Source organism: Ostrea edulis, chromosome 2, assembly GCF_947568905.1.
Source record: "Ostrea edulis chromosome 2, xbOstEdul1.1, whole genome shotgun sequence".
NCBI lineage: Eukaryota > Metazoa > Mollusca > Bivalvia > Ostreida > Ostreidae > Ostrea > Ostrea edulis.
Genome location: NC_079165.1, coordinates 20,040,988 through 20,062,672, shown reverse-complemented (window position 1 = coordinate 20,062,672; position 21,685 = coordinate 20,040,988). Strand labels below are relative to the sequence as shown.

Genomic DNA, 21,685 nt, shown 5'->3' with positions numbered 1-21,685 from the left:
GAAGTCCCAGAACCTTGTGGTTAAGTGTGATGTCTCCAATCACAAAATGTCGTTAGCCATACGGATATGTCATTAATGGAATTCTAGTGAATACCCCAACGTCAGGTTTGTCAACGACAGAACCTTCAAAATATAGTGAGTGGTGGTCACGTATGAAGTACAATTTTGTTTCTCCAACAACATTCAAAGGAGATGATCCACCCTCCTGGCAGGCAGACGGAGATGTGCTCTGAATTTTAGCGTCAATTAGGACGGCAGTTAACATAAGAATTATGTTGCCCGTAGCACCTGAGGCAATGGTAAGACGGGTGTGATGATGTTTGTTAAATCAATCCGGACACGGAGATTGTCTGAATTGTACTCGGAAAGATTCAGTAGATGACTGAATATCGGTTCTCGTTTCTGAAGGTATATCATCCTATTAATAAGCATTCCCCACTTCGTCATTGTCTCATTCATAACCTATAATCTGACTTGCTCGTGTAAAAATTTACACATACTCAGAAAATGGTTGTCAGAGCTTCTAGCTTCTTCACACAACGGACAATTCCAAGAAAGGGACGGACGTGAATTTGAGTATGTGATTCTGTCTATTACTGGTACTGATCTCATCACTTTAGCATCATTCATAGCAGGAATTTCCTCCAAGAGCAACAACATCGACAGAGCCTGAAAAAGAAATTATGGCTTAAAATGGAAGGAAAAGTTCTTGTACAAAGCTCGGTTCCATAACCTTGTTTAACAAATCTTGGTAAGTCAGAGTGAAGAAGCCTGAGTCACGTCAAAACTATGAAGTTCTTGAGAGTGGAGGTAGGTACTTCATCTTCCTCTATTGGCTCACTGTTATGTGAAATTATACCTATCATGCTTAATGAGGCTATCCTCCACGAAAAATGCTATCCTTTGGATGAGGCCCTCTGGTCGATGAAGAGGCCACCCGTGGATTGAAATCTATAGTATAGCTGGATACTTTGCCACACTTGTTCGATTGAATTAGACTTGTCAGTTATGGACTTTCGGGAGATTAGGGGGCAATAATTTGCAATATGAACTAGCATCAATTCTAATAAGCTTAGTTTCTGCTCCCTATATTTCCGCAATCTTTGTTAACTGATTATACGTAGAACAAGCTTTTGCGTATAGAATCAGTTGAGAGACATAAACACCATATTTGCAGGTGATAGTTGAATATTGCTATATAGATAAGGGAAGTTGACGGTGGAGAAGATGAAGTTGTTCCGGTTGTCATAAAGGTGAGTTGTTTAAATGAACTTCAAAGTACTTGTGCGTGGAACCAGAGTGGTATTTAACAAAGAATTTTTTTTTTGGATGACTGATCTGACACTAGATATGAATATTTCCTTTTTCCATTTTTGTTCAAGAGGCAACTGTCTATGATGTCAAAAGTCTAGTCTTTAATTTATCGTGAAGAATAGTCGTTTAAAGTGTTGAAAAATCGTACGTTTTGATGTTGTTGATTTGAGAAAAGTTTTGTGATTTCAAATTTACTTAAAGTTATTTAGAATATTTTAGAATCCAGATTTGATTTACACCACTTCTTGTATGTGTTGTTGCACAATACGTTTGAAGTCTTTAAAAGTTTTCTCAAGACCATTGGGCCAAAGAAGTTTACATTTACATGAAAGCTTCCTGACGTAGTGCAGATTTAAGTTTGTAAAAATCATGGCCCCCGGGGTAGGATGGGGCTTCAATAGGGGATCAAAATTTTACGTGCAAATATATAGTGAAAGGTGAAGATAACGATCAGTGATCAATAGTGATAATCTTTAAAAATCTTCTTCTCACGAACAACTGGGCCAGTAAAGTAGAAATTTACATGAAAGATTTCCTGATATAGTACAGATTCAAGTTTGTAAAAATCATGGCCCCTGTGGCTAGGATGGGGCCACAATAGGGATAAAAGTTTTACATACAAATAGGGAAAATCATTTAAAAATCTTCTGATAAAGAATCACTGGGCCAGAAAAGTTTACATTTACATGAAAGCTTCTTGACATAGTGCAGATTAAATTTTGTTAAATCATGACCCCAGGGATAGGATGGGGCCACAATAGGGGATCAAAGTTTTACATACTAATATACAGAGAAAATCTCTAAAGATCTTCCTCCCAAGAACCATTGGGCCAATGAAGTTTACATTTACATGAAAGCTTCCTGACATAGTGCAGACTTAAGTTTGTAAAAATCATGGCCCCGGTGGTAGGTTGGGGCCACAATAGGGATCAAAGTTTTGCATGCGAATATGTAGGGAAAATCTTTAGATATGGGCCAAGGTTACTCAGGTGAGCGATGTGGCCCATGGGCCTCTTGTTATCCATTCTGACAAGGTGTCCAGTTCTTTTCATATCAAGGCCATCGTCTGACATAATCTTCGACAGAATTCATAATAGAAATGAAGTTCTGAAGCCAATTGAAAGACCAGGGTTCTCTGAGCTTCGGACCTTTCAAAATAAGTGATTTGAGGTCCTCATTTTCAACTATATCAACATCACCAATAATGACATGTCCAGCTAGACTTAGTTGAAAGAAGACGGAAGAACAAGAACACGTAGGTGGATTAAGTATAAGATGGTCTATATCTAGGCACTGTCAAGTTCGTTTGCAGTCAGAAAGTTTGGATGCAATAGTAGAAGTATATTTGTAGGTTATACACGGCGAATACTTGAACTTGGAATATACTGGGATACAAGACTGAACTTTTTATATGACGAATAATATTGCTTATGTTGACGGCATCTATTCCTTTGTGGGTACATTTAAGGAGCTGACCACATAATCTGGAAGGATTATTATCCATAACCCGCGATGTTTAAAGAGCCTGTGATGGTCAACATCCATAATCAGAATTCAGTCTGCAATCTGGTGTTAAAAAATCCAAGTATGGACTAGCTTCAGCTTCTTCAAATGACGTATTCAAAACTCTCAATGGAACAGAGTAAGCATTTTTGCGATTATGACGTGGATCTAATTGTCTGTTGACGTAAGGTAAAAGTGAATCAAGTGCGATATCGTGTATGTTTTATATGAACAATGTACATAGGTAATTCTACCATTCGCATACAACAAACTGTAAATTAAATCCAAATTATGGACACATTTAACATTCTGGTTACATTTGATGAAAACAAATGCTATTAACAAACTGCTGTTTTAGTAACACGGAACCTAAATCATGGACATATCTAACGTTCCGAGTACAATTATTGTAGGGAAAAGTTGGGGAGGGGGAGGGTTCAGCCAATAAACCGATCCTTGCATGTAATCATCAAATACTCTGCACTAAGTTTTGTAATGATTTTGGTCCTTTTGCTGGCATCTGTTGAAAAGGTCTTTATTGGAGATAGTAATTGGCCACCATATCGTAGAATCCTTCTCTGGGACTTGGTGTGGAATGTTGACAGTTTGTTTGGGTCATTCACTTTCATTCGCTAGCACTCTCATCTGTATTTTCAAAATAAAAAAAAAGTAGTATGTGTGTGTGCGTGCGCGCTTGCTTGATTCTCATACCTACAACTGTGTTGGAAATTTACAGGAAATATCGACATGCACTAGTGTTTCTTCATAAAGGCCTATTTCCACTATTTCTTCCAGTAAACCATTTCCATACAATAAGTTCTTTAACTTTCTTTCACATTTGAATTACATTTATTGACATTCAAATAATTTTAAAACAAGCTGTAGAACTTATCAAAAAAGACTTTCTAGTACATATACACTTAACATTGAATCCCAAATCGACTGAAGAGCTATACGCCATCAATTTTTTTTTAAATTCATGCGATTAAACTTATCTCAGAATGACTGATTATAATCCAATCCTTTTCACCTTGTCAATGTTAGATATATAGTACAGGCTGGGACCATGATTTATATGGTCATAAATGTTTTCAGATTGCATAGATTTTTTTTTAGCTCAATTTAGTTAATTTATCATACTCTTATTCTGAATAGGAAATGAGTGATTTAGCATTAGCTCTACTCATCATCGAGGTGAAATGAAATAGCTAATGTACATTTTATTATCCCGTGGCGGATCTAGAGGAATTGCAGGGTTTGTAACCCCCCCTTAAAAAATTGGAAAAAAATTTGTCATTGTGGCCTCTTCAACCCCCTCCCCTTCCTTGAAGAGTGGCGGAAACGGTACAAACTTGAATCACATTTCCGCCCCTGTCATCTTCAGACATCATAAAACTTTCCATGTAGATCCTCAAAAGTTGTCATGCAAGACAGTCCATATTTCATAACGTTGTGTAGATCTAACTGAATACCAATGGACAAACTATTGTGCTGATGTTGAATTAGAGCTGAATGCATATTTAGCTGGAGTATGAAGGCCTCTGCCAAAATTGTAAATTTTAGGATCCTAGGGATTAAGGGTTCCGACCCTAGAACAGGTCCAACATAGTCACACAGTCTTTTATATATACATGCAACGTCTACATACATGTATTTGGTCTTTCATCAGTATGGGCACTCTCAGGGTCTTTGTGTTTTAATTCAGAAGAATCATATCTTATTATCATTATTACATTACCAATGTTTTTGCCTTCATTAAGGGAATTCCGACAGAAATGAAAATAAAATGTAAATCTAACACCTGGCTACGAGAGATATATTTCGTTTTTGAAAATACAGGCATATGAGGGCATGAACAGACACTTATCACGCCAGTATACTTTTCACAAAGCGCTAACACATTCCATGAAGTAGGCTGGCATAAAACGTCACAGTTCACACCTTCAGGTATTCTCAATTCTTAATTATACTGCTGCTTAGTATTAGAATTATCTTCGAGTTGCAGAACAGGAAAATTGTTATAGATTTTGTAGCCGTTGGAGCTAGTGATACCTTTAACTTATACACAGGTGACCGATAAGGCCTGTGGGCCTCTTGTATTTATTCAAACATTGCACACATTACACGCAACCAGGGGCGGATCCAGGAATGGCGGTTAGGGGAGGGGGCGCAACATTATGAGGCAGGGGGCCGAGGGGGTGAAGCTCCTGGATTTTACAGAATTTATAAGGTTTGAAATATGTCTCACATGTAGTCATTTTTACTATTTTCTGTCATTTTCAATAAGGTGAAATTAATAAAAATAACGCAAATTTTAAGGGGTTTTGGAAAAAATGCAAGTTCTCCCAATAAAAGTAATTCAATAAATCAAAAGATTTTGTCATTCATTTCCCCGAGAGTGGAAGAAATTATTGCTTCTTTAATCGTTTACATTTTCCCAAACCAGAGACCACGATTGACCCTAAATTTGAAAATTTTAGCCCCCCCCCCCCCTTAAATCCGCCACTGGCAACTATCAAGATAATTTTGGGCTTGCCCCAGAGTCAGAACCCCTGCCATGGGGTCAGAAAATTATATTTTTAAAAGAGGCTTTCCATTTCTTCAATATATTTCACTATATATTATTATAATGGCCCTGCCCTAAAGCCTTACCCCAACTGAAGGGTACTGGATTTTACAATTTCTTGAGGGCTTTTAATGTCATATCAAATAAAGCATTGAAATGTTGGACCCTTTTCTGCTCCTCCTAAACAATGATTTTACTTTTATATGGTGTCAGTAAAATATGAAATGTAATTGACATCAACATAATATGATCATATTAACCCCGACCTGGACTCGGAACTTCTATCCCTGGGGTTCCGAAATTCACAATTCTGATACATCCCTTTCAGCTATTCCTAAATATGCATTTAGTTTCTATATAGCATCAGAAAAATGAATGAAGTCTTTCAGATGATAATAACATTTAATCACTACGACCATTTTGGCCACACCCTGGTACCAAAACACTTACCCCTGGGATCAGGTAATTTACAATTTTGGTAAAGGACTACCAGCTCCATTTACTTTCAATATAGTATAAATAGCATTAAGGAAGATGCTTTTGTGATGTTTTACACATGAACACTGTATGCCAAATTTGGTGCCACTCTAGAGTCAGAAACTCTACCCTGGGGAACATGAAATTTACCATTTTAGCAGGGGACTTCCTACTCTACAAGACAATATATTTAGTTTTTCTTACAGATGTGTGATTGTACACAAGATTTTTGGATAATGGGTAAATTTTTACCCTGTCCCTAAGGCAACGAGTCCTGAAATTTACAACTTTTGTCCCCCTTGTCCCAAAGATGCAAGAACTTAATTGTTCATGCACAACAGACACAGAATAGAAACAGGTCAGCCAAGTGACCCCTGCCCTGGGGTCCATAAAAAGCAATGGAAGGTTTCACGCATTTCCTTACCATGCATACAGTTGTGCAGAAGAGAAAAACAAGACTTTCTAAAATGTTGGTATAATTCATTTTGGGTCCACCCTGGAGGAAACAACCCCTGAGTCCCTGAGGGTCATGATATCAGTATATGTTTGAATAAAAAAATCTAACCCAAGAGTTTTATGATAACCACAAGCAATAATTATGTGTTTGCATCAACAAAAATTCTGGTGTTATACTTAAACATGCAACACGCTTTTTAAAAGGCAATTGGTTTCCACAGTAACAATGCGACAAATTTATTTTTCGTTACAAATTTTCATTATACTTGTTGATATAAATATTAATGAATGATGCATGTCGCACAACGACAGACCAATGGCAATAGGTCACCTTCGTGACTCAGGTGACATAATAAAAACCAAAACAATGTACATCTCAAACAGTTGTGCATCAACATGTTTGCATGCAGAAACTATTTCTAAGAGAGGTAACTCTCATTTCCGTAGCAGGAGGGGAGTTTGGGTGGTGGATTGGGGATAGAATACATTGTATTTCTGTAAAAGGCTAGGGAATATCAAAGTTTGATACATTAAATGATTTATCTTATAACATTCTTTACAAACTTTAAGATTCTATAACCAGATCTGAGAAGCTGCATGATTATCCTCAATATCTTTTAAAATTCCTTCCCAGTGTTTAGAGCATGCAGATTTTATAAAATTAAGAAAAGATTTACAGAAACAAATTATCTCTTTTTTGAACACTGGATAATTCCAATCCATGGAAATGTAGCCTTTTCAATAACATATAATTTTGGGCTTAAAATTCCATTATTATGATCGAGAACACAAAAAGGTGAACCTTGTTTCCGTCTTTTATTGGCCATTATAGTGATGAATCCAGTCTACTTCAACAAGAATGTGACAATTACGAGAAGTCGTACTAGATCTCAGTGTCCTAATAATTAACAATACAAAATAACAACAAATGATTCACTCAATAGAAATGAACATTTTGACAAGACGCCATATTCTGATTGCACTATGATAACAGTATTTATAAGTATATCCACAAGTAGTTATAAGTATCAGTAGTTTTAAAGTCGTCTCTCATTAAATATATGATGTAAAAATGAAATGCATGAATGATATTAAACAATGAAGATTAAACATAAACATCAAACAATGTATTCATCTTCACTTAAGGCATTCAGGATGGCTTCGTGACTCATGACATTCCCATTAATCTCTGGTTTTCTGGTTTTAATGATCACATTTCTCTGTGAAGTGAGTTCTTGCAGTGCACTGCTTTTCTTCTGCAGGTCCCTGTACATGGTGGCTAGATGCTTTTTCAGGTTGTCTATTTCTTCATTTTTCTTTTCTAGTGATTTCGTCTACAATGCACAGCAAAATGTTCTCTTCAGTTATCTCCCTTCTATCACTATAATTAGGTTTGTCACATTTCAAAATATTTACATTCCCAATGTTCTTGCCTTCAACAGCTTTACAAAGTGCAATGATAGCCATTTCCTCATTAATGCATTGCAGTTGTGAACAATGCGTACTTACATGAATCTTGATAAATACATTTTAACGGCTGGGAAATTTCTGACAGAAATGAACATGGAATGTAAATATAAAAAATAAACTTTAGTTCTGAAAATACGTGAGGGTATGAACTGCAACACTTCACACCAGCGTACTTATTAATTTTAATAAAGCGCTAACATGCTTCATGAAGTCTGCCAGCGTGAATGTCACAGTTCATAACCCCATGTCCTTCTTAGACATTACATTAAAACCACAAAACTGCAGTGTACATATACGAAAGAGAAAAGTTTTTGTCAACATATCCATAGTATAATCACAATACTTATAAAGCAGTGAAAAATCTTATCTTAATTCAAATCAAACCATGCCATACTCCAAAGAATACCAGCATTTTATATACCTCTTTCTCCTCCTTAGATCTAGCCACAAGCAGTCGGATATCTCCAGGCTGTGCTTGGATGGCTGCCTTCAGTGATACTGCAGGTATGGACATCGTGGTAGCACCATTGACCTAAACAGATTTAATATGAGGTGCATGTAGAAGGTTTTCTTCTTCATATTTACCATCACAGCCCAACAGTTTGCTGTTCGAGTCAGCAGCTTTGAGACTTTCAAAAAAATCAAAATTCTCATTCCATTCAGTATTTATCAAATATCTTTAACTGATACAGAGAATCTTGATTGGTGTTATAGTTTAGTTTTTTACATACCTCAATAATTATGTCCCCTTTCTGTATCCCTGCCAAATCACAGCCAGGTGGAGTTGTGAAGTTTGCTACAGTTACCATAGAGAAGGTGGAGGAGGTGCTGACAACAGCATTCTTCACTGGAGTGAAGGCACTTCCGGGACCTCCAATGGTTGCACATTTTCCCTGAGGTGTGGATATTGCTATGGCATCTCTTTTGTCCTGCTTTATGTTAGACAGCACAATGGAACAATCAGAAAAAGTTATAAAGTTAGAGGCAGGGAGATTATCACAGAATTTTAAGAACAAGGGGTGAAGGTCATAACTCTGGAGTAACTGAAACAAACTGGGAACTTTCGCTCCAGCATTCTGAGGAACAATAACAGTCTCTGGTAAATTATTCTTTGGAAAGAGTGGTCCTTGACTCTGGAATTCTTGCTTGCTGCATTCTTGACAACCAGTGTGGTATTCCTCATATATGTTGGAGCTGTCTGAGGTGTTCGGATCCACTGAGTCATAGTCAATGCCAAGTCTGATTTCTCTTCCTTGCACATTCACATAGTCATGGTTAAACACTTTGGCAGTTAATTTATTCTGTAAATGATAACCTGAAGTTGCAGGAATTTGCACTGAGGTAGACATGTATGTGTTGTTGTTGTTCTGTCCTGGGCCTTCCAATGAATATTTCATATTTGCATTGACCTGTTTTTGATTCATTGATTCAGCTTGGCAAGACGAAGTGTATTTTGATTTCATTTGGTTTGTATCACAGTTCAGGGTACCGCTCCCTGTAAAGTTGACAGGTTGTGGACTTGAGAATTGTTTGACAGAAGAACTGAGTACTTTTTGATTGTAAGGGTTGGTAGACCTTGGGAGAGTATTACTGTAAGAAAGCCCTTTTGAGGTAGGAGTGGAATGAGAAAGGTAATTCTCAGGGGAGAAATTGTCCATCAGATCTTTTTTCACTGACTTGTCAGCTGAGATTGTTTTCACCAAATACTGATGCTCTCCTTGATGTGGAATGGAATGTCCTGTTGAAGTTGGCATGATTTTTGGGTGAGGAGAATTTTCCATCAGGCATTGAGTAGAGGAAACTGTGTTATCCTGAATTCTGATGCTAGAGGTTTGAGCAGACTGTGGCCTGACTTTTTTCCCATTCTCAGTCACATTTGAATCTTTTGGAATTTGTTGTCTTGCATTTTGATTATTTAATTCATCTGGATGTGAAGAAGAATTCCTTCCTTTTTCACTCTGCATCATTGATGCTGAATTCCTTCGAATCACTTCATGAGCTTTGTCAATATGAACATTGGTTGGAGGGAATGCTTGTCTCTCAACAGAAGGGGATTTCATCTGGGCAGTGAATGGCATACTCATCTGAGATTGAGAACTATGCACCAATGGATTGGATGGTTGCATTGTGGGAATACTACATGGGTAAACAATGTTTCTTGAAACAGGTTGTTGCTTTGGAGATATTTGATGCAACTGTGCATTCAGAAAGCTCCTATCGGTCTCTTGTTTTGGACCACTTCCTAATCCATAGCCATTTAATTTGTTAGAGGAATAGAAATTGTGAGCTGATATCTGTAAGCTTCGAGTGTAAGAAGAAATATCACTTTCAGCATCTGTAGTGTGATAGCCTGAATCTACTGTACTGCTGAGTGACATCAGTGTAGCCTGTCCAGAATCACACGACCTGAGAGTTGTCTGCCCTGAGTCACAGGATCTCAATCCAGAGGGTAAAGAGGAATGCACATTTCCATTGAAAGGTATTCCATTGCTATTTACCATTTGGCAGTCTGTTAAATGGCTGTGTCTGTGAAGTTTGGCTGAATGACCATTAAATAGTTCCGACACCTCTTTGTCTGATGGTGTGTCTGTCTGTGAGTCATTCTGAGACACACTTTCAGATCCCGGTGAGAGAATGGATTGTCTGGATAAAGAACCACAGCTGTTACTGCTATGTAGAGACACCCTCATCTTCATCATGTCTGTATACTTTTTCTTCTTTTCTCCAGCCTCTTCAGAACCTTTAGGTACCGTTGGCAAAGTCCGTCGGGGTCTGTTTGGTGTTTTGACAGTGCTCCTACTGGATTGGTTGCTCTTGTCAGAAGAATTGTCTTCATCCTTCTCAGATTTTGTCATGTTAATACCATGCTTATCAGGAAGCAAGTCGGCCTTTAATGCTCGCTGTACATTATTCAGGGCATTTTCTTTCATCATTTGTGAACTGCTGTTAGACTTGCAAATGATCGGCTGTGTTGGAGTTGCGTTAATCTCTGGGGTGGTTGGCGTCACATCACCATCATCCCTTGCTTGTATAATACTTTGTATCTGACTTTCTATGCTCTGCTTGTTTTTGTTGCCTTTTGGGTGTCTAAGTTGACCCTTTGACTCAGTTTTTCGTTTCGCGTAACTGGTCTTCTTCTGTGTAACTTTCTGTGAGGCTAGGGGTAAGCTCTGTATGCTCTCAGCTTTTCTCTGTCCAACTAAAGATAAGGTCAACCCCGTAGAAAGGTCCCCCAGACTATGAGACCGGGGCACCTTTTCTTGATCCTTTGATTCATCAAGTTCTGATGTCAACGTTGTATTTGCTTGGGTATTGGTTTCAGAATAAAATTCATCACTTTTTATTGTACAGCTATCTTCCTCCGGCTGAATGTTGACTACCTTTTTGGGGGATTGAAAGTAAATGTCATTGTGGCTTTGATAACGCCGCCCATCCTTGCGAAGTTGTGGAGAGTTAATTTGCATATCTCTCGGTTGAGATCTTCTCAAAAAACTACTGTGATCTTTTCTGTCCAAAGACTTATAGCCACTGGATACAGATAGGTCCGAGGCTGTGTCGTCCATCTTTCTCCATCGATACATACTGTTAGGGGGGTGACTTAAGAACCCTCCATCTTCACATGAATTATTTTGAGGTGACAGATCTCTAACAGGAGCTAGGCGATAGTCAGATGATGGCTTCTTCTTCATCTGAAAAAAGTTTAACATTAATTTATAATTGATCAACTCTCAGGTCCTTGTTTACTTATTATTATATATATATATATATATTTCACAGTTTGTGTATCATTTGCTTACCTTTGATTTGAGTCTTTTTTTGAAATCCTCTTCATCAGCTTTGTGAAAGATACCAGAATCTGATGGAGATGCTAGATTTGACCAGCTCTGGGACTTTAGCATCTAAAGATAAATATAGTATACTGAGTTTAAATATAAAGATTAAAGTACAAAGTCATCTATAATATGTATGTTTTAATAGTTCATGTAACACCATACCTTTGTAATCAAAAGTCACTACATAACCATTAAAGTTACTACCATCGAAAAGTACACTGTGAACTTTAAGCTACAGATGTATATGCTAATGTGAAGCAACAAAGGAAATTCAAGTATTTGTTCCAGAATCTTTTTTTATATTTATAGGCAGGTCTACTGGGATTCCAATGTAAGGATATCAGTAATGTCAAACAACTAGGTAGCTCAGTAGCTGAGGACTTTAAAATGGGTAACACATGAAATTCTGTAAGTACAACACATCTGCAAAGAATTTCATAATGTATAAAGATTTTGAAAACTAAAGAAAAAGTTACATCAATTATTGAAAACATGAAAACAGGTTAATACTATAAAACAAATATAGAACAAAAAAAAATTCACCACAAATGTGGGATGCATTAGACATTTAGCTATGAAATCACAAAACTATATTCCAGTTGAAGTAGCAAAAAATTATAATACCATTAGAGGATGTACAAGAAATTTAGAGATTTTCAGATGTTTCTACTGCATTAATTGCAGGTGTTGGATTTTGTAAGGTCTAAACTGGGTATAGACATGTTTTGTATTCTGCTTTTAAAAAGTCATTATAAAGTGCTATCCTTACTGAATAGTTTGATGCTATGCATTTTAAAACTACCTGCACCGATAGTCTGTGACCCATGTGATATAATACTACTACTCAGATCATATCTGGTATTTTTCCTGACAGTTTTAAACTTACAAAAGTCACTCCTGTCTTTAAAAAGGTATGTGACCGGTTATATTCAAACAATTATACACACTTTTCTGTTTTATCAACATTATCAAAAATTATAGAATAGCAGATCACAAAATACAGTTGAACTCTGGTATCTTGAACAATGATATTCCGAATATCATGAATAAGATTTGGAAGTCCCAACCACTTATTCTTTAACTTAAAAGTATTTTGCCCTCGATATCTTGAATCCTCAGATATCTCAAAGTTTTTCCTTAGTCCCATCAAGTTCGAGATAACGAGGTTTGACTGTATATACATTTTCTTTTCAATAGAAAAAGCAAAAATTCAGTCAGTCTTCATACTCTTGCCAAGCAGCTCTCACTAAACTACAGATAAACCGTTAAAGAAAATGGACAAAAGAAAACTTGTTGGCATTGTTTTTCTTGAATTCAGTAAAGCATTTGACGTTGTGAATCCTGATATTCTTCGAAACTTTACACTGATTTGAATTATACTTAAGTGACAGATTTCGTAAGTGTCCATCTGTACAATAAACTATCATCTTATCAGCACGTCACAGTGGGAGTTCCACAGGGGTCTATACTAGGACCTCTTTTGTTTCTATTTAACTTTATTGATCTTCCACTATGCATTAAATAATCTATCATCCATTTATTTGCTGATCTGATATCAAATGCTAGACATTTAAGTGTATAAAACACATGGGGAAATCCTTGGAGTATAAATACCTGCAGTACATGAGTATGTTTTACAGTATATAAAATGAATTTGGAATGTTTTGCAACATGTTTTCAGTTTTAGAATAAAAAAATTTGGTATATGGAGATCAGCCCTGAACACACCCATTTCTGATTTGAAATTTTCAATGTGCTGAAATTGTTTTAACTTTTTCAGATCCCTATTGGAAAGCCCTCAAATCCATATATAACTTTTTCATAAATTTTGCTTGAGTCCAATTAGGATGCGTCTGTGGACCCACTATCTACTGGGACTGACAAGGAATAAGATCACTCGTGTGTATGATTAATCCACATTACCACTACGTACCTGTTTTGCGGAGGATTTGGGTTTCTTTATCAGCATCAAACACTGATCATGACCAGCCTCCAACTTCTGCAGAAGATGAAGGTCATCCTTCAGAAAGGAATGCACTAAAAAACAAATACATTCAAAATGATAATTAAGGTTATTAAAACCTACAAAATTTTAGTACACAGTATTTTACTTCCAATTATGACATTCTCCAAAGTGGGACATCCCTTCACAACATGGACATATCAGAATTCCCTTCCAAAACACTTGTATATGCATGTACATGCAGGGTCCCTGAATTTTTATGCAAGCTAGGTTGCATTCCTGCAAGTGAGCCCAATCTTGAACACAGGCACAGAAACTTCAAATTTTCCTTTCAGCCTTTCTTGCCTCTTGACTTCCAACATCATGGAACTCGGTACAGAATATGAAATTCACTGTACACAACAGAAGTCCTAATTCATGAGTACATCAATAGTACATCGGCTCTGGTTGTAGAGAATCTTAAATACACTAAACTAGGTATAAACATGCAGTTGGTAATGTACTATATCATTTTCTGCTTCCATGTACAACTTTGTACCTCAGTTACTAACATATAATCTCTGCATATTCATCAAAAATATATCTTCAGCATTTCACTTTTGGACATACACATGTAAATTACTGTTTCATACACAATGTGTTCCAATGGGTTACTTCAATCAATCCTTACAATTAAAAATACTTCAAATACTATATTGCATGGTTGCAATTCTGAAGACAGTTTCTCAACAGAAATGAATATAAGCTACAGTACAAATGTTGAAATTCAATAAACAGGTAATAACAGAACCTCAGTATCCATACCTATCATCCAACAGAACCTCAGTATCCATACCTATCATCCAACAGAACCTCAGTATCCATACCTATCATCCAACAGAACCTCAGTATCCATACCTATCATCCAACAGAGTCTCAGTATCCATACCTACCATCCAACAGAACCTCAGTATCCATACATACCATCCAACAGAACCTCAGTATCCATACCTATCATCCAACAGAGTCTCAGTATCCATACCTATCATCCAACAGAGTCTCAGTATCCATACCTATCATCCAACAGAACCTCAGTATCCATACCTATCATCCAACAGAACCTCAGTATCCATACCTACCATCCAACAGAGTCTCAGTATCCATACCTATCATCCAACAGAACCTCAGTATCCATACCTATCATCCAACAGAGTCTCAGTATCCATACCTACCATCCAACAGAACCTCAGTATCCATACCTATCATCCAACAGAGTCTCAGTATCCATACATACCATCCAACAGAACCTCAGTATCCATACTTATCATCCAACAGAGTCTCAGTATCCATACATACCATCCAACAGAACCTCAGTATCCATACCTATCATCCAACAGAGTCTCAGTATCCATACATACCATCCAACAGAACCTCAGTATCCATACCTATCATCCAACAGTCTCAGTATCCATACCTATCATCCAACAGAGTCTCAGTATTCATACATATCCAACAGAACCTCAGTATCCATACATATCATCCAACTTACACTGTTGCTGAATCTTCAGAAAATTTTGTTTCAATTCATGGGCAGTTTGTGCAAAATCCAACTCAATATTTTTCCTGAATGTCATTTTCTGCCTCTATATGGTCAGTTAGCTCATCCAACTTTTACAAGTCCTTTAAAACATATAATGTGCTGGTACCTTGTTTTCAAATAATACTACAAATTTTGCAATCAAATGACTCAACCTTCCTTCAGTGTGTACTTTTAGAGTGACATAATCTGGCACTCATTGGTCAAGCTTTAAAATAGATTGACCATGCCAACATTGTTAATACATGGTTACACCAATATATATTTTGAAATCAAATTATGTCATAATTTGGTTGATCTTGTTTTGGAGGATTGCTTTGCATCATAGCTCATTATTGAACCCCCTGTTATTTATAAGCACTGACATTAGCAGGTAGATATTACGGTACATGGTCATACTGTGCTAATAATTAATTCTCTCAAACAAATATTTCACTAAATCTTTGATAAACAGATAAATATATAATCAACATTTACACACATGTCACTAATTTATTGGGTGGGCCTCTCTGAATCTCTAAATTTGAACATTGACCTACGCAATCATTAAAAAGTTTACATTTGTTCTTTAAATATTCATAATCCCATAGATGTCAACATTCTACAGGTAAAGGACTATGGACTATTTTAGAAAGTACCTGGTGCAATATATCGCTAAACATTTCATCTGTAATGATCACGATCACTGTGATGTTTCTGGATCACATATATACCAGTGTTGTATCTGGATTACATATATACAAGTGTTGTATCTGGATTACATATATACCAGTGTTGTATCTGGATTATATATATACACTATATATATATATTATCTATCGATCTATCTATCTACTATATATCTATCTATATATCTATATATATATCTTTCTATATATATATATATGTATACCAGTGTTGTATCTGGATTATATATATACCAGTGTTGTATCTGGATTATATATATACCAATGTCGCCTCTGGATCATATATGTCTCCTTTTTCTTTGATCAATATGTTGCATATAAACTAAAATGTATGTCTGCATGTATATGTGTACAGTATTGTATATGTGTATGTACACATATAACAAGTATTTTCTGCGGTTGGAAATTTTTGCGATTTAATTGATCTGTAAATGGTACGTAGCAAATAACATTTTGCATTTTCAATTTCTGTGGTTGCATTATCCCTATGAGCATATATATATTCTTCGCAATTGTAATTTTTGCGCATTTTTCCTTTTCGCAAAATTCCACAAAAAATGGACAACTTAAGGATATGCGGGACAATGATCACGTGATGATTGCGAATTTATTATAAATTTAGAACTGGACACAGCGTAGTTAAAGCTTCCCGAGAAAAATCACAATGCTCTACAGACACACTATATGACGTCACAATAAAAAAAGTACGTCACGACGTTGTATCGCGGGGAAAATGTCATCATATTTTGTCGTAATTTGCTACCGCTGCCAATTAAGTGTCATGTGTAAATCTATTGATTGAATTCTTGTCAAATGATAATTTTTATTTCTATTTCATATTGATTACAAGTCTCCCTTTTCATATGCATTGCATATATATTATGTACATACGGTATGCGCCACAGTAATTTTGATAGTATATAGCCTATTAGTCACCTAAATCGCTCCTACATGTTCATGCAATTTGAATCTAGGCATTTACAAAAAGAAAGTCAATCGTACGTAAACAATGACCCGGTGCAAGCTAGTATAAGATGATGATCGTTTGTTGGTATTTACTATAGTAGTGTGAAAATAGAACTGGACACACATTTCTACCAAATCTTGCTTGGGAAACATACGAATTATTCTGGTGCTTTTATAATCGATCATTGTTTGCGAAGAATACCCCCCCCCCCCCCATATGCCAAAGATCGATACTTTTTGTCAAATCTTAACATCCATGCTAGGAGTGTTTAATTTTCCCAAGCATTTTCATGTAAATCTAAGTACGCTTTATTTCTCAAAACTATTTTGAATTACAAATTATTTTTACTAACTTTACGAAACACTGCTGCGAAAATGGTAACTAATGTAATAAATATGATACACGTCGGAAAGCGAGAAGCAGACGTGTGAAAAAGAAAAAAGTGCAAAGTCACAACGTGTGCGACACATAAATTCCTTTACAAATAGGATGGAGACGATCCGAGTCATAAGCGACACTAGCTAACCTGGCCGCGGAAGTAATGTTGATCTTGTAAACGAAGTAGTAGCTTATATTGACGTTAACTAGATCTAACCCCGTGGTTTGAAGGAAGAAGAATTGTAGAGCTAGACATTTTGTCCAAAGTCATGTATAATATATACATGTATATTTAAAAAAGATTAAAATCTTAATTTGTTTTCATTAACTAAATTTTTGTTCTATAATCATGAAAATTCTAAATATTTCAATAGTTTCAAAACAAATATAGTTTCTAACAATGTATTCCAAATCAGGCACAATGAATTGGGCCACATCGTCCTTAACTGTTATACAGTATACACATGCACGTGTAATGAAAGTAAGTTTTACTCATTTTATACGATATAAAGTAAGTTTGGTCGTTTATGCATTGTAAACCATATACTATCAGTTTACTTGACATCTTCTCCTATGAAAGTTATCATCCAGCATATTAAAAAATTATTTTGAAATTTCATGTTAATGATACACTGCATTTTCACTGGTGTAGTTATTTAGTAACATCATTGCCTTGTACAAATGGTGGTTTACTGTAAATTGAACAAATGATTTATTCTTAAATGGAGGATTGGGACCTGGCCGGAGGCTCCACAAAAAGATGCTTCTATCAGCATCTTTAACAAATATTCAATTCTATTTGTTTTTCTACATTTGATTTTATAATAAAAATTTAACAATATTCACATAATATCACAATTTTGAACATTTTATCAATTCAAAATGTGTAAACTGAAAATAAAATTTGTAACTAATTCTATCTATTAACAAAATTTATTTTCATTCCTATTCAAAATTTCTTATCAAGTTATGAATATAATTTACAATTTTTAAAGTACATATTTACTTACTTAATTCCTCTTGAATGCTCAAAATGTTCATTTTTAAATCAAGCAATGTTTTCCAGCACTGCAGTTCCATACTGATATTAATTTCAAGTTGCTCCTACTCCATGCTCTTGAAAATAATGGCTGTATAGTCTGTTATATCCAACTCCAAAATTTATCCAGCGGACAGAGTTTCAATTTATTTATATATCAAATATCTTCAAGTGCCTCATTAGTTAAGTTTGTTATTGCTTTACAGCGTTAAATTGTTTTAAATCTCCGTGAATTTAAACACACAATTCCTGAGAACCCCTTTCAAACTTTTTACAAATGATGGAGCACACCACAAAGCAAGTATATTTAGACTTTCTACTGGAAAACTGTTCAAACAAAGTTGGACTTCTTTCCAGCCAGTTCCTGCTAGGGTAACCTGGAATGCACTTGAAGATTTTTTACAATAAAATTAAATTATATATCACATTTGCAACACAGGTTTAGCACAGCAATTTGTTATCTCTTAAATCAATCTAACGACTCTTTTGTGTTTCTGTCAGATATCAAAGGAACTCAAGCCATTGGATTTTATACATATCCACAGACAATAGTTTGAATTATTCTCTTTTAAATTCAACCACACGCATTTCTGACAGATTTTCATTTTTACAACATTGAAATGATAAAGAAATATATATATATGCAGAAGTATAAAATCCTTTCTGCTTGGTCAACATTTCAATTTGTCGGACACTGAAGTACGCTGATATCCTTTTTCGGGAGAAGGGGGGTGTGGCGTGACATGTATATAAGACCCAGGGATCTGTTTTTTCTTCCCATGTGTTCTATTTGAGAAAGAAACACTTTAGACTTAATTCTTTGATACACATCTACACGAAGAACTCTACGATTTTAGTTCAAACAGCCCAGCTGATCATCGACCAGAGACTCTATTTGATTTGACAGGTGCAAAATAAATAGAAAGTTTGTTTTAATTTAGCAGAAAGAAATTTGTGTTATAACAACCTAATTTAAAGTGTCACTTTCGATTATATGCAAACAATGCATTGTCTAAGAGAACAAATGATAAATCTTGTCCACCCTTCATACTTGACAGCTTTGGAGATTATAGAAGGTATATATATACGCCTTGTGTAGGTATTGCATTGCCACTTTTTGAAGACTGAATGTCTGCATGAGGTAAATGAAAAAACAAAGCCCCCTTAAGATGTCACACTTTCTGGAATTGTATTCCATGTCTACATCAATTAGTGATTAGATGCATTGAGTGACCTACATTGAATGATATTGATAAAATGTCAGCTTATTCAATACAACTGATAGCCTCTAACTTGCTTTTTTCTGCAGATTTTGAGAAGTACGGTTGGCTTATTTCATTCCATGTTAACTACCCAAATTCTCCAACAGTTAGTAATAAATAATGATCGGGATGTGGGGCTCACGGTGGGCATGACTGGTCGACAGGAGATGCTTGCTCCTCCTAGACACCTGATCCCACCTCTGGTATATCCAGGGGTCAGTGTTTGCCTGGCTCTCTATTTCCTTCATTCTATACCTTCATTCTATCCCTTCATTCTATTCCTATATTCTATCCCTTCATTCTATTCCTTCATTCTATTCCCTTCATTCTATTCCTTCATTCTATTCCCTTCATTCTATTCCTTCATTCTATCCCTTCACTCTCAGCTACAGTATCCTACATCTCCTCTTACTTAAAACAAAAGGATTTGTAAATTTGTATCCTATATGGCTGTGACCATCAATAAATATTCAAATAGGTTTTACCACGTATATTTCCATTCTCCGTTTGAGTATTAATTGTTTCTTCATGGAAAACAATGCAAGATAAACGTGCTGTGTAATGGTGTGATGTTACACAAAGTATGTGTCACATATTTGGTGCTCCAGATTTCTGTAACAGATAAAGCTGTATTTGATGGCAAGGGGCTCATGCCTCTTTGTTTTCTGAATCTTTAAAACCATATCTAGTGTGTCTCCAAGACAATAGCGAGTGCATTCAGGTTAATCTAAGATGGATATCCAAATGACAGGGCAAACAAAATCTAATTCATATTAAAAGATGACACGTGGGTTTGAGTGATTAATGGAAATTTCATGTCATTCTGGGATACAGTTTAGCTGGCGTGATTTTTGGAGAGTCGGCTAATTAAGTAAACCGTGGTCTTCTCTGGACAGCAATACAAACCTAACATTCTTATTTATAAAACACAGTGTACATATCAACAAACCTTGGTTTCATTTAGAAAGCAGGACTGTTGCTATTTTCTCATGACACATACTGTGTTTACACAAGAGACCACATGGTTAAAATGTTAACCTGAAATTCACATATTTCTGTCTTCATCTATATATATCTATATATATATATATACATATATAAAACACATTAATTTATAAGAGCTTTAGAAAAAAATTGCACTCTCGCAATATCTTGCTTGATTTGTGCTACCAAGTCAATTATTAAACTCTGATGTGCAACCTTTCCATCCAAGATTAAGTCTTCATTAGAAAAATCAAAATATTCAAAATCAAAATACAAATATTTACCATGTCCAAAACTGGTCCCAAGGGCTACTGCATGTTTGCCTGACTTTTTATGCTTTATGTTCGTTGTCAAGATGGTAGATTTGATCTTCTGTACTGTATCTTTTGATGTCACAAACACACTCCCACACTTCACCTGAAACAAAGCATTGAACTTTTATATATACATACATTTCAGTTTTCTGGTTATAGATGTTGATAGAGCATGTAATAATTTGCTTTCTTACTCTCAATTATAAGGCAAAGTCTACATTCATTATGACCATGTACGCAAAACCATTTCACAGACTCTAAAATATATATGTTGAAATACTTCTTGTGTGATAAATTTTCAGTAATTGAACTTAATTTCATTTTTATAAGAGGTCCATGGACCGTAACAGTCACCCGAGTATCACACATGAAAAGTGTTGCATGCAGATAGTGCAATAAGTGCTTATTTCGAACAGAATATAGACTTCAGGTTTTGATATCAAAAGTCACTTTCTTCTAATATGCTTCAAATACATTTTTAAACAATCATTTTGATTGAGGCAATTTTTGAAACTTAATTAGTTATAGTATGTCATAACAAGAGTTGTCAGAAGACAACAATAGCTTGTCAGGAGAAGACAACAATAGCTTGCCAGGAGAAGACAACAATAGCTTGTCAGGAGAAGACAACAATAGCTTGTCAGGAGAGGACAACAATAGCTTGTCAGGAGAAGACAACAATAGCTTGTCAGGAGAAGACAACAATAGCTTGCCAGGAGAAGACAACAATAGCTTGTCAGAAGACAACAATAGCTTGCCAGGAGAAGACAACAATAGCTTGTCAGGAGAAGACAACAATAGCTTGCCAGGAGAAGACAACAATAGCTTGCCAGGAAGAGTGACTGACATACTTATCCCACTTGGTTCAAAAGAAAGAGCCAAGGTTAAAGTTTTTGA

The 21,685-nt window shown here is 35.8% G+C and overlaps 1 protein-coding gene across 7 annotated transcripts in view; it reads right to left on the bottom strand.

Annotated features, from left to right (window-relative positions):
• Positions 1–7,118: 7,118 nt before the first annotated feature.
• LOC125667581 (serine-rich adhesin for platelets-like) overlaps positions 7,119–21,685 on the bottom strand; it is a 51,658-nt gene continuing 37,091 nt past the window's right edge. For all 7 annotated transcript variants that reach the window (XM_056156325.1, XM_056156326.1, XM_056156327.1 and 4 more), the window contains exons 2-7: positions 20,759–20,891; positions 13,553–13,656; positions 11,584–11,685; positions 8,518–11,475; positions 8,208–8,318; positions 7,119–7,650 (exon numbers count right to left, since the gene is read on the bottom strand). In XM_056156325.1, coding sequence (XP_056012300.1) covers positions 7,435–7,650; positions 8,208–8,318; positions 8,518–11,475; positions 11,584–11,685; positions 13,553–13,588 — 3,423 coding nt within the window. In that variant the 5' untranslated portion in view covers positions 13,589–13,656; positions 20,759–20,891 and the 3' untranslated portion in view covers positions 7,119–7,434. The remainder of the gene's footprint in view (positions 7,651–8,207; positions 8,319–8,517; positions 11,476–11,583; positions 11,686–13,552; positions 13,657–20,758; positions 20,892–21,685) is intronic.